The sequence below is a fragment of the Chaetura pelagica genome, unplaced genomic scaffold (genome assembly GCF_000747805.2).
Source record: "Chaetura pelagica isolate M959 unplaced genomic scaffold, ChaPel_1.0 scaffold49, whole genome shotgun sequence".
Lineage (NCBI taxonomy): Eukaryota > Metazoa > Chordata > Aves > Apodiformes > Apodidae > Chaetura > Chaetura pelagica.
Genome location: NW_009970715.1, coordinates 328,848 through 344,620, shown reverse-complemented (window position 1 = coordinate 344,620; position 15,773 = coordinate 328,848). Strand labels below are relative to the sequence as shown.

Genomic DNA, 15,773 nt, shown 5'->3' with positions numbered 1-15,773 from the left:
GGAGTAGTTCCCAGGTTTACTTGTGTAATCTTTCCTAGTTCTCATGGTCATTTTTAGCAGTTATGGAAGGTCTTTTCTCTGTCCCATGCCTTGCAAGGATGATGGGATTTGATCCATCATTTTCCTACTGCCTGCGGGCAACTTTGTTTAAATGTCAATTTTCCCGACCCTTCTCTTACCTGCTGCCTCCTTTTAAACGTGACTCTTTTGTTCCCTCAGCATTTCTCTCACCATGACTTCTGAATTAAACGTTCCAGTGGATCCTTCCACTCCTGCTTGCTGCTCTGAACCTGGCACCAAAGGCATGGATTACCGGGACTGGGTCCGGCGCAGCTACCTGGAACTGGTCACATCAAACCACCACTCAGTCCAGGCCCTGTCCTGGAGGAAATTGTACCTGAGCCGAGCCAAACTGAAAGCTTCCAGCAGGACTTCTGCTCTGCTCTCTGGATTTGCCATGGTATGTGTGTTTTGTAGCAGTGCTTTCTGGTTCCTGAAGGTTTTTTGGTGTCTGAAATCATTATGAAGCAGGGTTTTCCTCCTGGGAAGAAGCAGGATGCTCTGTTGTTTTCTGAAGAGGCAGGAGGCATCTGCCTGAGGGGCTTCTGCTTGGCTGCTGCTGACAAGTGAGGCAACCCCCACACTCCCAAGTCAGGCCTGCAGAAATACAAATCACTTTCCTGTGTGTGTGATCCTGAGGACTCCAGGCCTGGGCTCTCCTTAGCCATCCATCTCTGGCTGCTTTCACCTGGGGCTGCGCTTGGGCCTGTGGAGCTCCTCCAGGCCCCCACATCGCTGTGGTCCTCAATGTTATCTTCATTTCTGTACATGTGTTTTTTGCAGGTCATGGTGTCTAAAATAAGGTGGAGGTCAGGCCACAGTTTGCGTGGGATGATGGGGCAGATGGTGTTTTGTGCTGAGGTGTGAGACGAGGCCCTGTATCCTCAGACCTGGTGTTAGAGGACTCTCCAGCCTGAAGGGAGCCAACCCTGGAATATTTTTGTCAATGCTGGCTGTTGGGAATGATCTCTGGTCCTTGCTTTTCTCCGTGCAGCACATGGGTGTTACCTGGAAGGCCTCTGCATAGGTCAAAACCATGTCAAGGAGTGAGACAGTGGTCAAGTGCTCAGACCTGCCTGAGCTGTGCTGTGTTGGTGGAAGCCTCTTCATCTCCCCTCTAGTTCTTCCATGTTGGGAATGAGAACTGAAACCTGTTTGGGGGAGGTTTTCTCAGGAAACAGACGGGTCTGGCTGTTCCTGAGGTCTGTCAGCAGAAGGCAGAGGGCAGTGCCTGGGTGAGGGGGATGTGACAATGTTGCATCCTGCAGATCAGGAGCAGCAGGGAGGACCAATCTCAGGAATTTTCCAGATAGCTTTCCTTGTTTTATTTTAGCTTCATCTGGTTTTTTTTATTCCTCCCCCCAATCCCCCAGAACATGAATCATCTGTAACATTACAGCAGCCATTTGGGATGACAGAGTTGATCACCCAAAGAGAAGCTGGGGAGATGTGCCCTCCAGCCTGTTCCCACTGCACTCCCCCCTCACAAGGTGGTTGGCTGCTTTGTGGCTTCTCTCTGCCCTGGCTGCCTGCACATGATTCCTGTGAAATCTTTTCACTCAAACTGTGTTCATTTGTGACCAATCTCATGTGCTGGAATGGCAGAAGGTGCCTCCTCCTTGTGAGAAAGGTGAGTGTTCTGTAGATTTCTTTTCACTCAGAAGCTTTCTTACTTCAAAAAAAGCAGCTGATGTGCTCATCCTTGGTGCCTCTGGATTACTTGAGTCCTGTACTAGTCATTTGTGAGTCTTCTCTTTGACATGATTATTAAATTAATGGTTTTTAGTGTTGTGACCTGATCTCTGTAGGCAGAACCAGGTGTCTGTGCTGGGTTGTGCTGTTGCTGGGGCTCGGGGGGAGCTGCATCCCACCCACCCCATGGGGCTGAACCACCCCTCTGAACACAAAGCCTTCCTTCTCAGCTCACACAACAGAAACTTGCTGAAAGTCCTTGGCAAGCACGAACAAATTAACCATTTGACTTCTGTTTAAAATGCAAGTCAAATACCATTTGACTTCTGTTTAAAATGCAAGTCAAATGAACACATAAGTAACGTTAATTATAATCACCAGCTTCACTTTGTAAGCAAAATCAAATAATTGTCAGAATTTTTTGCAATAAGGAATTCTCTTTATTAGCAAGCTTTTTCTCAGCTGATCACAATAAACCTTCTCGTGTAAGCTGAGGTATCTCTTACCTACTGGATGATTTCTCCACTGCTACCTTGGCATGCAGGTGTCTGATACACTGCTGTTTGGTCTCTAATAGGAGCATTTCTTTGGCTATTGATGAAAGCAGAGAAGTTATTTAGAGTTAAATAGTTTCCCTGAAGCTCTGTGAGCATTTAGCTATGTAAACTCATGTCATAAAGGGCTTGGTTATTGCTTTATTTACTTCCTTGTCAGCATGTTTGATTTAAGCCAGCTCCATATTGGCTGAAAATGATTATGAGCTGATGGATATTTAATCAACAGGCGGTGGCTTTGATCCAGCTCCTTCTGGACAGAATAAATGGCTGCAGAATAATGCAAACCTTCCTTGTTACTCGATGCTATCTCTGGTATTTCTGGCAGAACTGGGCAGGTCAGGAGGTTGTGGGTCCTTCCCAGTGCCAGGTCTGTTTGGAGATGGGCTCTAATGCTACTGCAAACAAAGGAGGTTCAGAGGGAGCTCAGAAAGCCTCCTTAATAATTTTCCTGATGGAAAAGAGAGCTATTACTGCTAGACAGTCTTCTTGATACTTGTCTAATTGCTGCAGGATATGTATCTGATTAAAAAAAACAACAGCCAACTACAGTAGATCTATTGGAGTGATTGTTTTTTGCAGCTGCCAAACCATCTGTGTGAGTGTACCAGGGTTTATGTTAAGCCATTTGTCATCCTTTTGCCTGATACTATCTATCCTGGTCTAAATTTCTTAATCAAGATTAACATATTTGTTGTGGACAGTCTGGGCTATAAAAAAAAACAAACCACAACTAAACAACAAACATAATTGCATGTAGTTTAATTGGAGTCTAATTCTAAAATGTTCTGAGTCCTTTAGCAGACCCATGAGAGTGGGGTTCAACAGGGCGAATCTCCAGCTTCAAATTATTTATTTATAGATTATTTCTTTCTCATTATTTCAAAACAATTAACCTTTGCATTTTTTAAATGAGAAATGTAAAAAAATTAAAAATTCAAATTCAACCTTTAAAATTAAGCCAGATTAAGTGCTGAGATACCCCATGGCTCAGCTGAGCACTCAGTGCCTCGCAAAGTCAAGCCCTTGATACCTTGGCTTCAGGAAAGAGGTTACAATAAAGGGAGCTGTTATGACAGAAGAGCATAATAGTATCAGATATGACATATTAATAGTTTTACACACTAAGCAGCATATGTAATGATTTTTAAATGGGTTATGTCAGTTTGTTCTCTTTCTCTTATCCAGGTCAGAGAACAGTCTGTATGGGGTGACGTGGCAAGAGCTCGCTCACCTTTCCAGGACTTGTTCGAGTTAAATGAACTGTTTTTCTGCCTTGCTGTCCTGTTTGGATTGTTGATGTTTTTCCCTGAAATACCTCTTACTGAGCCATCAGTCAGTGTTAAAAATTCATCACATTGCACAGCTGAAGGTAGCCCTAGGGAATAGGTTTGTCTGGGAGGAAACATCCAATTAGCTGAAAAGTGCTGCTCATGCGGAGGATAACAAGGAGAAATTGATATGTTGACATGGGCCAGGCTTTCAGCTTTAATATAAAGCTATAAATTGAACAGGTAGCTACAATTCTTATTCAGCTTGCTGAATGCTATGTCTCTGGGTATTACAGCACCCAATAATGAACACTACACCTGCAGCTCTTCCTGGCTGATGGGGCGTGACTGACAATCCCAGTGCTGTACAAATTAATTGTGCAGACAGTGCAGCAGAGAGTAAGTTTGATCTCCTCCAATCAATCTGTGTTCCCTTTGCAGAGAACAGGCAATGTGGCATGTGTTTTAATTAAATTGACCTTGCAATAGATGGCAAAGTCCATCCTGTGTTGTTATTTTCTCTACTGGACAACAAGAACTACTGTAAATTCCAGACAGGAACCTTGAAATAATAAAATGTAGAAACCCTGCATGTTCATAAACAGAACAAAAGGCTGGGAATGTCCAAGGACTGCCACCATCTTTTTGGTGTCTCCACTATCCTAAATAGTTGACGTAGGTGTAAAATCTGGACTGGTAGAGATTGACTATTTGTTGCCACAACCACCTTGTGTTTTGGTTGCTGCTGAACGTGTTCAGACTTGGCTGTGATCCCTCATTCAGTCTAATGGTGGTTTCAAAGTAAATGTGGGCCAGGCAGCAGAGGCACTTTCCTCCCTTCCCTTTCATCCTTTTAAGGGTTACCCACAGGGAGAACATGAGTGTACCCCTCATCTCCCAGTGCCTAAATAATATGATCAACTAATGCCAGAGCAAATGGTGCAGATTATGATACAGAGCTTGGAAGTGGCTGCTCAGCAGTGGTGTAAGGTGAAGTCTGGATCAAGTTATGCTGTGTCTCTTCTGCAAAATCCATCTGTGTCCCAGAACTGAGCTGCTTTTTCCAGCTTTGCCATCTTTTGATGGTTTTGAGAGGCACTGCCCTGAGGCAGGCACTGCCCTGAGGATCCTGCATCCACATCCCCCTTCCCTAACGCCCGACAAGCTGTTCTGTGCTGGAGCAGCAGGTTGCCTGGCATAACCAGAAGTTTTGCCTGCTGACAGGCAGGTTCATCAGAGCATCATAGAATGGTTTGGGTTTTAAAAAGGTTAGTATCTGTGCAAATCAGGAAGTGCAGTTGCAGATCCAAGCTGGAGAGGAATGTTTTATAGTCTCATCTGCTGATTTTGTGGCTTCTATTTGCACAAGGTTCCTGCATCCCTTTCAGGGGAGCACTTGTGCTATTTTACTTCCCAGAGAGGTTAAGTAATTTTACAAATTCTTATGCTAAACCAGTTAGCAGACCTGCAGTAGGAGTCCAGCTCTGATCTCAGAAGAGTCTTTTGCTCTCTTGCCCTTATTCTGCTAGTTCAGCTTGATTTTATTAAAAAAAAAAAAAAAAAAGCTAAAGACTTTCTATGTGATAGCTTTTCTTTTGAGTACCCAGACTGATCTGAGTTGTTGAACACACCCATAGCCAGTAGCTCTGCTTCTGCTGAGTCTATCAGTAAGTTATTAGCTCTCGAGGGAGAAATTTGAGGATATAAATAACTTGTGTCGAGGCATTTTTGTAATAAAAACAAATGTACAATGTTCTGAGAATAGAACACTGTAAAGTAGCTTGTGTGCTTCCTGTGAGGGCTAGTGAAACCCAGCTGGCCACTAGCCAGGAGGGCTGGTTGCTTTTGCTTTGCTTTACTTGCCTGAAGTGGAAACTTCCTGCCCTGCAGCCACGAGTGGGGAGCAGCAGGAGAAGGTGAGATGGGCAGTGGGGCTGCCAGGCTGTCACCTGCCTCCCAGCCCCTCTTGCTGTCTCATGGTTTCCTCCTGTTGCCTGTTGGGTTTGATGCAGTTCAGATGGCTCGTGGTTGCAAGGAGAGATGTGTTCTTGCAGAAACCTGTGTGAGCCTTTGGAAAGCCAGGCTGGAGCCTGCAGGTACTTCATGGGAAGCAGGACCGATCCATCTAGGCTGCTATTCCAAGAAGCACTTGAGTGTGTACTTGACCTTAGGTGCTCTTCCTGAATAAAGATGCTTTCCTGGATGAAAGCCTGGAAAAGAGGCAAACTAGCAGCTGTTGACAAGCTTTCTGTGCCTTTCCCCAGGTTGCCATGGTGGAGGTGCAGCTGGAGGTGCAGTACAAGTACCCCCAGATGCTGCTGATCGCGTTCAGCGCCTGCACGACGGTGCTGGTGGCAGTTCATCTCTTTGCCCTCCTCATCAGCACCTGCATCCTGCCCAACGTGGAAGCAGTGAGCAACATCCACAACCTGAACTCCATCAGTGAGTCCCCCCACGAGCGCATGCACCCCTACATCGAGCTGGCCTGGGGCTTCTCCACCGTCCTGGGGATCCTCCTTTTCCTTGCGGAAGTCGTGCTCCTCTGCTGGATAAAATTCCTCCCTGTGGGCTCCATCCTGAAAAACGAGACCACCAATGTGGAGAAGCCCAGTGGCCACGCGGGCTGGCAGTCAGCACTGGTCTCCACCATCATCATGGTCCCAGTGGGGCTGATTTTTGTCGTCTTCACCATCCACTTCTACCGCTCCTTGGTGCGGCACAAAACGGAGCGGCACAACCGGGAGATCGAGGAGCTCCACAAACTGAAAGTGCAGCTGGATGGGCACGACAGAGGCATGCAGGTGGTGTGACAGGGAGGCAGAGGCTGCTGCCAGCAGAGCTGCTCAGCTGGGGCTAAGAGGAACGTTACCTGTTTTGGTGAGACACACCACTCATGGGTTGTCTTGAGGCTTCCATGTGTAAACGCTAATTGCCTGCCATGTGTAGCTGTGGGTGCTAGTGCTGTCACAGGTGCTGGAAGCTCTGACCTGTTTCTGGTCCTACACACTTGCCTGCTTAAGTCAACACTGCCATGGAGTTCAAGGTCTCAAAACTTCATCTACCTTAACGTTGGTTTGGGTAGCCAAAAATCTGGATTTTTATTTCTTTTTTTTACCAACAATATTCTGTTGCCAAAAGTAAAACTGCATCTGCTGTCAAAAAACACCAGTGTGTGTGTGTGTGTGTGTGTGTGTGTAGGACCTGTCTTAGGTGTCAGAATTCCCTGGCTGGTCAGTGCAGCAGCAGCTGGTTCTAGAGCTGAGCTGGTTAATGAAAGTACCTGCAGCTGACTTGAGGACATCCAAGAAAGCCCAACAGAAACTGTGAGTGTTGATCACCTTTCTTCCAAAGCAAGTGTTCCATAAATACATCACCAGAAAAAAAAAATCAACCTTTAGCTTATATATTCTTTTCTTGCTATTGCTTGCTTTATTTTTACAGCTGGGGAGGTAAAATTTCAAATTGGAGGAAGCTGGGAAGTTCTATCATATTTTTTTCAGCAGCATCTGTCACTTCAGATTGAATGAATACCAAGATCATGTGGGGTTTTTTCCCAATAAGAGACAAGAGTGCCCAGGGAAAGCTGAAAGGTGTTTTAGTTTGAACAAGGACATTCTTAAAACAGAACAGTGACAGGGAATTTACTGAGACAAAACTTTGAAGGACTAGAAAAGCAAGTTTCAAGGAAGTAAGGAGTGACAGCATTTAGCATTTTTTCTATCAATCTCTCACTAGGTCATCTTCATTTATCTATTGTTGCAAAGTCATCTTCATATATCTATTGTTGCAAAGTCTTTTGCCTGCTTTGCAGGTGAGAACAAGCCCCAGTCCTGTGTGTTTCATCATTGTTTGTTGGGGTGTTTGGGTTTTTTTGCCAGCTGCAGCATTTTTCTGTCAAAAATGAATGCTTCCTCCTCCCTCCACCAAAACAGGCAGCTCCTCTGGTGGAACCTGGAGCCTGGGGGAGCTGGAGCCAGGAGGGCTGTGTGCCATTACAGGGCTATCATGTTTCATCTGAGCTGGCTCTCTTTTTTTTCAGCAGCAGCAGAGAAAATGACACTTGCACGTTTGTCTCGCATGGTGAGGGAAGCTTGTGAGTTCTATAGCATCCTTTTAGGTGAAAACTTCTGTAAAAAAATGATTTTATATTTATGGTAGCTTTGTGGAGGGGAAAAGAGTGGTTTGTGATCATCAGCTCTTTTAAGGGAAAGTGAGGCTTTCTGCCACCTGGGGCTGAAAGAAGCATAAGTACATTTTCTTGGCCCTGATCCTTTGCTGATTTCCTGCTCTGCACTCAAACATTTCAGTTGCAGAGTCTCCCAGGCCTTACAGGTTTCTGGAATCATTAAGGATGTTTGTAATGTTCTATTTAACCCCAGTTCCCTTATTCCCCTGGGATCTGAGCTATCTAACAGCAGCGTATTACATGTCAGCTTCCCAGAATGGAGGGCACACACCAATCCCAGTGCAGCAGGGTGAGACCATCCCTATATTCCTCTCTGGCTTAGGCCCTAGGAACCCAACTCTCAGATCTCCTGTTTCCAGGCAAGGTTGAACGTTGCAGAACAAGTTGCTTAGCACTGTGTCTGTGGCTTTCATCTGTTGGTCTTGCTGCAGTTGGCATGTCCCATATGGGCTGGTGTGCAGCAAAGAAAATATTCTTTGTGTGCTAAATGACTAGTCTGTCCTGATGCACCTATGCAAAAAATAAGGAGTGTCCTCCAGGAAGTGGGTGGTTGTGATATCTATATGGTCCCCCCAGGAATCTGCCCTCTCTCCCTTCTTTTTTTTTTACCATAATAAAATGTAAAGGTTTGTATGACCAAAAACAGGATTGAGTTTTCTGCCAAGTATTACAGACTTAGGCTCTTCTGCCAACCAACATTTCTATTGTGAGGCCAGAGCCAGACCAGGATGAATCTCTCAGCTGTACTTTGCACTCTCCTGGATCACCAGTAATAACAGGACTCTGTGCTGTGGAGCTCAGGAGGTTGTTGAGGAAAGGACTGAGCACTTTTTTTGCAATTTGAAAAACATTTCAAAGAAGAAGTTTGATAGTGTGCATGCAGTGCTGTGAAAGCAATGCAGCTCCTTTGGGAACAGCCAAATGGTTCGTTTCATTCTTTGCAAATACAATAAACTTCAGCAAATGGAGAAACCTTGCTTTGATTTTGTAGAATAACTGGGTGAGTTTTTGGTGGGACTGGATTCAAAGCAGCACATCTGGGACTGGAGTGGGATTGCCTTACTCCAGCAGGGAGTCCCAGGTGTGCTTTGAGATGGTGTCCCACAGGTGAATGCACTGACAGCAGAATAATAATGTGCTTTCCCATCTATGCCTGCAGCTTTGTTCTTCTGTCTCTCTAGGCACTGAGTTCTGCCTTCCATGAGAAGCCCATGGGAGTATTTTTGTTGAGGCATCTGGGATCTCTCTAGGTTACCCATCACCTTTGCACTGTAACTTCCCTCCTTCTTTCCCAAGAACAGCATTTGCTTTTCTTGCTCCTGCCTCTTGTCCTCCAGCATGTTCACATGGTCACTGACTTGTGGTGAGGGTGGCCTGTGGTATCAGCCAGACAGTTCATACCTAGAGGAGGAAGGACCCGGGTCCAGGTGGTTGTTCCTGTGCTACAGCACCAGAAAATCCTCCTTGTTTCTGCTGCTCCTCGTGTGGCTGGTTAGCAGGATCCCCATCACCCCAGCACAGAGATGCCTGCCTTTCCTCATCATTGCTGATGTCCCAGCAGGTCTGGCAGTGTGTGCTGTGTCACATCTGTGCCTGCCTGCCAGTGCTGGCCATGTCTGTCCTGTGCTGTCACCTCTCTCTCATTCCTGGGGTGTCTCTCATTCCTGGGGTGTCTCTCATTCCTGGGTTTTGTGTGGCTCTGTTCCTGTGGTGCCTGCACAGGGATGCTTCACCCAGGGGCCCTACCCTCAGGCTGGGATGTGCATTGAGGATCTCCCTGACACGTGTCACTGTTGTGTACCAGCTCTGTAGCCCTGGGGGGCTGTAGTTTGGGGTGGCTGTTGCCCTAATCCTCACCTCCCTTGGGCTGTGACTCTGGACCAGTTACTGCCTCGTTTGGGCCATTGCTTCAGTTTCTGCAGTGGGTCTCACCCTGGTTTGCTCCAGGGAACAGCCACAAGCTCACTGCAAAGTCCTGAGTCCCCCTCCAGATTTTTTGGGACAGTTTTTGCCAGGCAGAAAAATGACTCTGCAGGCTCCAGCACTGGAGAGTCCCTTCCAGAAGGGCAGGAGCTGTCAAGGACAGGAGTAGGGCCCCATTTTCTATCATTCCTGGCTACCTGCCTTGGTTAGGAGGTGACTCCTCTCTCTCCTTCCTTCTTTAGCAGGAGCCAAGACCAGACATGACTGAGCCGAGGGAGCAGTATCAGGTTCTCCCTTTGCTGTGCTGAGTGGCAGCTCTTCCTCCTGGAGCTGCCTGGTTTTAAGGTCCTCCCCTGGCTCTGGCAGCTGCAGCCCTGTGGCTGTGGTGGCTCCTTGACTCCTGGGGGGGCTTCACATGCTGGGGAGATGGAGGAAATGTTGGACTTGGGCATTGGGGCCTGACCCAGGTGAGGGGTGAAAGCGATACTCTGCAAGAGCCTCAGGCAGAGCATGTGCTGTGGGAAGCACTGGGATCTGGGAGGTGTCTGTAGGGAGATGGAGGGCTGGGAACCAACATCCTTTGGAGCCCAGACACCAGGACTCAGGGATGGACAATCCCAGCTCGACAGCTGCACCAGGCTCAGGGAGGGGTGTGCAAGGTGCCCAGCCAGATGCAGGACTGGTTGCTCAGACTTCACGTTCTCCTCTTCTGTGTAATTTTTAGAATGTCCTTTCTCACCTTCCCTGCCTTCAAACAAGCAAACAAAAGGCCTTGGAGTTACCCTGCTGCTGTAGCTTTGTGAGCTTCTCCATCTTGTTGCACCTGCTTTTAAGTCAGCTTCCTCAAGCTGCAGCTTCAGTGTCAGAGCCCAGCACCACTGGGCCAGCATGGTTATTTTCTGCTGGTCTTGTCACAGGCTGTCTCCTCTGTACCCATTTCAAACAAAGCATCAGTAATGACCAACTGCCTGAATTTGGAGAGGATTCCTGTCAATACCTGTGTGCACAACTGAGAACTTGCCTTCTGCCCAGGGTTGTAACAGCCACGAGTGCTAAGTACTAGGAGAAGAGAAAAACCTGTATTTTAGCTTTGCCTATTCTTGTTTGATCTCTGCATGAACAATATTGAATGTAGAACAATGTATGTATCTCAGTTCTTGTTCAGCTGTGTGAGAGAAACTGGATAAACTTGCTAAGTTTTATGCTTCTTGCTGATTTCAGACTGATTTTTTGAAAGGCAGCTCAAGTCTTCCAGCTTCCTCTGTGGGTGAACTTGGGGTTTGCTTTTTTGAGAAGGGCTTGGTCAGTTATTATCCTTTTTCTAAAATATACAAGTAGATAACAATTAGATGCACTTCCTTTTAATGAGGGCCTGGCTCTCAGCATGTGTTTTACAAGTGCTAATCTTTGTCAAGGAGATAAACAGCTGTGATAGGAATTCCTGTGACATGAAGACCATCACAGTTTGTCTTATGTTACTACTACTAGTATAGTGGCCAAAATTACTTAAAAAAAACTAATTAATCAAGATGAAAACTTCTTTATACTTTTTTTTCAGATGCCTGTGGTACTTGCCAGTACCAACCAATTGTTCATGTTCTGCAGTGCTGCAATTTGGCTTTTGAGGAGAAAAATGTGCCTAAAGTTTTAGAAAGTACAGAACCAAGGGGGGGTGTAATTGGATTTTGATCTCAAATGATCCCCAGAAGGCTGATGAAGAGGTGAAACGTGTCAGAATGCAGACACAACAATGACTGTCTAGTGAGTTTGGGGCTCCAAAAACATCCAGGCAAAACCCTCAGGCTTGGGCTTCATATTTAATTATTTGCATTTATTTTTTCAAATGTGAGATACCAACTAGGAAGAGCTGGAATTTCCTGGCAAGAACAGCAGCTCCCTGTACAGTTTGGTCGAGGCAGAAAAATTCAGCTAACAAATCCAGGCACAAAATGAACTAAGATTGTGTATCTTGTTCCTGTGGCACCCTGACTCATCATCTGCTGTCACTGCAGAGAGAAGCAACCAGCAGATATGTGCACAGAAGGTATTTTAACAGGCTGAGAGTAAAATATGGATCTAAAGGGAGTGTTGGGAACAATATTAATGGAAATGCTTGGTTTCTGCAGTTGGAGCAATGAGCAGGTTGCTGGAGAGGCCCTGAGGGGGCAATGGGGAGGTGGGCTCAGTGCTTTTTCTAGGAAAGCCTGCCCTGGGTTTCTTCCCAAACTGTGGCTTTGTGCTAAGCTCCTGCAGCCTGTCAGCTGTGTCCTCCTGCTTGGCCAAAGGTCCTCTGCTCTGCTGGCAGCTCCAGGTGCTGTCCTGGGGTCATCACGCTCTCTGTGGCTGCTGAGCCCCAGGGATGCCAGCAGCACGGTGCTGGTCACACCAGTCTGCTGGGAAAAGGTTAGGAACCACTCCTGGGAGAGCACAAGGTCCTGCTTTGGAGAGTCAGCTGGAGAAGTTGAAGCCTATGAGGAATTTCCTGAGATAAAGCTCACTGTAAGTACAGGTGGCATCTTGGCTGGCTGGGTTTCTACCACGTTGTGACTGTTGCTGGACCGTGTAGGTGACACTCACCAGTTGGTCTGGGTGGAGGTCTGGGGTTTAGGACTTCCTGGTGGAGCTTTGCTTGTGGGTCCCTGTTGGAATCATCAACCAGATGTCCACAACTGTTGAAAGCCTGGGCTAAACTGGAACTGGTTCATGGCAGCTGTGCAGGAGTGTGATTGTATCTGTTCACTTACACTGGTAAAACCCACCCCATTGCACCCAACTGATTTCTGGTAACTGTTTTGTGGGGTGTACAGCTCCCTGCCCCACAATGCCTGGAGCAGAGGGCAGTGGCTACAGCATGAGTACATTATTATAGAGTAAAACCTGTGCCCTGTGCCAGGGAAGTCTTCCTAGGGCAGGACTGCACAGGGACACTGAGATCCCGTGTATAAACCTGTCCCCTTTCCTTACCAACTAAAACCAGGCAACACCATGTTGCTTTCCTGCTGTAGGTGTGACTGTGCTGAGTGGTTTGGGTGCCACTGTTGTTCATTCAAGTATCACACTTCTTCCAAGGCACAACTTCATTTTTCAAGAGCACAGAAGTTTGCTCAGGGCAGGCAGATGGCCTCCCTGCTTCCAAATGATGACTTGAAGCTGAGGTACAAGGCATGATTCAGACCTGGCTGCCAAGGAAAAAACATTGCAGCCACCAGGGTTGCAGTCTGTTGCCCAGCTTATTCCCCAAAATCAGCCTCTTGCTGCTGAGAGCTGACAGCAGGGTTCAGAGATGAGAAATGATCAGGAAATCACACAGTCTGTGCAAGCCTTTGGTTTGAGCTCTGTCCAAGCAGTGTCTGCAGAAGAGCTGCCACCAGCCCCTCTGCAAACCCTGTGCTTTGGTCCCAGAAGGTACAGGTCACACACAGGGAGCAATCCTCATTGTTAGAGCATGAATCTGCAGCAAAAGATAATTACTTTAATTAGTTCTGGGTGTGTTGTGCTGATCTGTGGAGAGATGCTTGCTTACCCCCCTCCCCCAGAGAGCTGATCTCTGGGGAGCCCATCTGAGGTGGGGAAGAGGATGGTTGTGTTCCCATGGCTCAGCAGTTCCAAGGGAAGGGTAAAACCTGCTGCAGGGCTTGGGCTGAACCTGTGCCAAGGGCTGATGGATACTCAGCTCAGTTGAATGGTTCTAAGTTTCTTTCTTGGTGTAATTTCAGAACCTGCTATTTGCATCTTGCTACAATGCAGCCAACAACACAGCAGCTCACTGCTGACTTTGGCCTCAAAGCAAAAGCTCCCACTGCCCAGCAGAGCCTCCAAACACAGCCCACCCCTGCCTTGCACACTCTGATTTGTTGGCTGAATGTCCATTGGATGGAGCTTATCTCTGCACACACCTGGCTCCTTACCTGCACTTCAGGAATCACAGAATTGTTCTGGTTGGAAAAGACCTTTATGGTCATAGAGTCCAACCATTAACCCAATTCTACCAGGCCTGGTGCTAACCCATGTCCCTCAGCACCAAGTCTACATGGCTTTTCAACACTTCCAGGGATGGTGACTCCACCACTGCCCTGGGCAACCTGTGCCAGGGCCTGATGACCCTTCTGGGGAAGAAATTGTTCCTAATATCCAATCTAAACCTCCCATGGCACAACTTGAGCCCATTTCCTCTTGTTCCTCAGGAGAAGAGACCAACCCCCCTGTCTCCAGCCTCCTGTCAGGCAGCTGCAGAGCCAGAAGGTCTCCCCTCAACCTCCTTTCCTCCAGGCTCAACACCCTCAGCCTCCTCCTAAATTCTCCAGACCCTCCTCTTGTTCTCCAGACCCCTCCCCCAGCCCCAAAACAACCCGAATTGTACCAATCCCACGCTTTTATTTTTCAACCCTCCTAACAAAACACGATTCCAGCTTCCACCAGCCTCTCACACTGGCCTGCCTTGAAACGACAGGGCTATTTCCAGCAGTTCTTTGCCCAGCTCCTCGCGTTCCCCCCCAGCGCTGAACTCGGCGGACAGTTCCCTGAAGGTGACACAGACGCGGCGCTGCTGGATGTGCCGGCGCTGGATGCCGTGTTTCCACCGGTACCGGGCTTCCCCCTGCAGCACCACCAGAGCCCTGGGAGGCAAGGGAATGGCAACAGTCACCTCTTTCCTCGGCACAAGCCTTGGGGATAAACCGCAGCCGGTTCCCTCTTCGCCCGGATTTCTGCTCGCGGGCGTCTGGGCTGAAGATCCAGGGGGATTTAATTCCCTGCTCTCCGTGCTGGGGATGGGGAATAATTGGATGTTGGCTTCTGAATCGCAAGACATGGACAGCACGGTGCTGGAGAGCAAGTTTAAGCTGACCAGACGTTCTCCCCAGAGCCACCAGTCATCAAAATGGGGGTCAATAGCAGACCCTCTCTCTGGCACGTAGTCCAGGTTGCACTGTTCCACGGGGAAGAAACCTCCCAGCACAGGGCAGCCCTTCATCTGTGCCACAAGCTTTTTGCTGAAACTTGGCAAACCAGTAAAGCTGCCAGCTCTCAGCCTTTGCTTCTTGAAGTTCACTTTGGGTCCATAGTCCTGTTGGAAAAGAAGAGGGGGGGGAAAAGGGCTAGTGTTGGGGGGAAAGCCAGGATGGGTCCTTTGGGAGAGGCTGTGATCCCTGCAGGGCACGTGGTCAAGGCTTTTTGAGTTCACATCTCTCCAAGTGACCTGGTCACCAGGTTGCAACAGGGCTCAGTGAAGCTACATTCATCTCCCTGGAATTAGCTTTCTCACCTGTCAAGTAGGAAACAAACCAAGTAACCCACTCCTTTCACTTGGGGATGGTGTGAACTCTTACTCCTGGACGTGCACCACCAGGTGTGTCACGTCACCACTCCCACCTATTTTTGCAAGAAGCTGACTTTTAAGTACAAGTCACTCTTGCAATTGGTTTTAGGAAGAGCTTTCAAAGGAAAACATCTCATGAAACATCCAAGTGCTTTTGGGTTCTAACTGAAAACAGCTTTCCAGAGGGATCTAAGAACACCTGTGTGCCAAACCTGCTTCTTTCGGCCAGACTGGGATGGTTTCCAGTCATCTCGATCCATCAGTTCAACTATCTCAGACTCTTCATCTTGGCTGATGAACTCCTCCACCAGAAACACCCCTGGAAATGGAAATGCCCAGCCAGCAAATTCAGAGTCCTCGTTTCCTTTAGCTAGGCCTGTTGCTGGACAGTAAGTGAAATTATCTTCTCCCTGGGGAAACGAAAATGGAGAATAAAAAGAAAGCAGTGGAGGGGTGGGGGGAGAAACTTCTCAATATGAGGCATTTCCATGAATTGCCACGATGCTGCAGCAGGAAAACTGGGTGTGCGGGATTTTTATAGACACAGGTGATGTTATAGCTGCTTTTGGGGAGAAAAAAATACAAAACACCTCTTCCCTGCTTTTCCTACAGCTCCGGCAGGACCGCCCTGCCTTCCTGGAGCTGCTTTTCCCTCCTAGCAACAACATCTTTACCCTGCAGAGAGGGAAAACGTTCCCGAGCTGAACCCACGGGGGCTCCTCCCGCAGCCCCCCCGGGGGGCCCCGCTGTGTCCCCAGCACCCCGGGGGG

The 15,773-nt window shown here is 47.8% G+C and overlaps 2 protein-coding genes across 2 annotated transcripts in view; one reads left to right on the top strand and one right to left on the bottom strand.

The window, feature by feature from the left end:
* The first annotated feature begins 232 nt into the window (after positions 1-232).
* ORAI2 (ORAI calcium release-activated calcium modulator 2) lies at positions 233-6,387 on the top strand. Its single transcript, XM_010006028.1, has 2 exons — positions 233-460; positions 5,842-6,387. The coding sequence occupies exons 1-2, from the start codon at positions 233-235 to the stop codon at positions 6,385-6,387; spliced, it is 774 nt and encodes a 257-aa protein (XP_010004330.1).
* Positions 6,388-14,109: 7,722 nt separating this feature from the next.
* ALKBH4 (alkB, alkylation repair homolog 4 (E. coli)) overlaps positions 14,110-15,773 on the bottom strand; it is a 2,485-nt gene continuing 821 nt past the window's right edge. The window contains exons 2-3 of the mRNA XM_010006047.1: positions 15,216-15,413; positions 14,110-14,751 (exon numbers count right to left, since the gene is read on the bottom strand). Coding sequence (XP_010004349.1) covers positions 14,110-14,751; positions 15,216-15,413 — 840 coding nt within the window. The remainder of the gene's footprint in view (positions 14,752-15,215; positions 15,414-15,773) is intronic.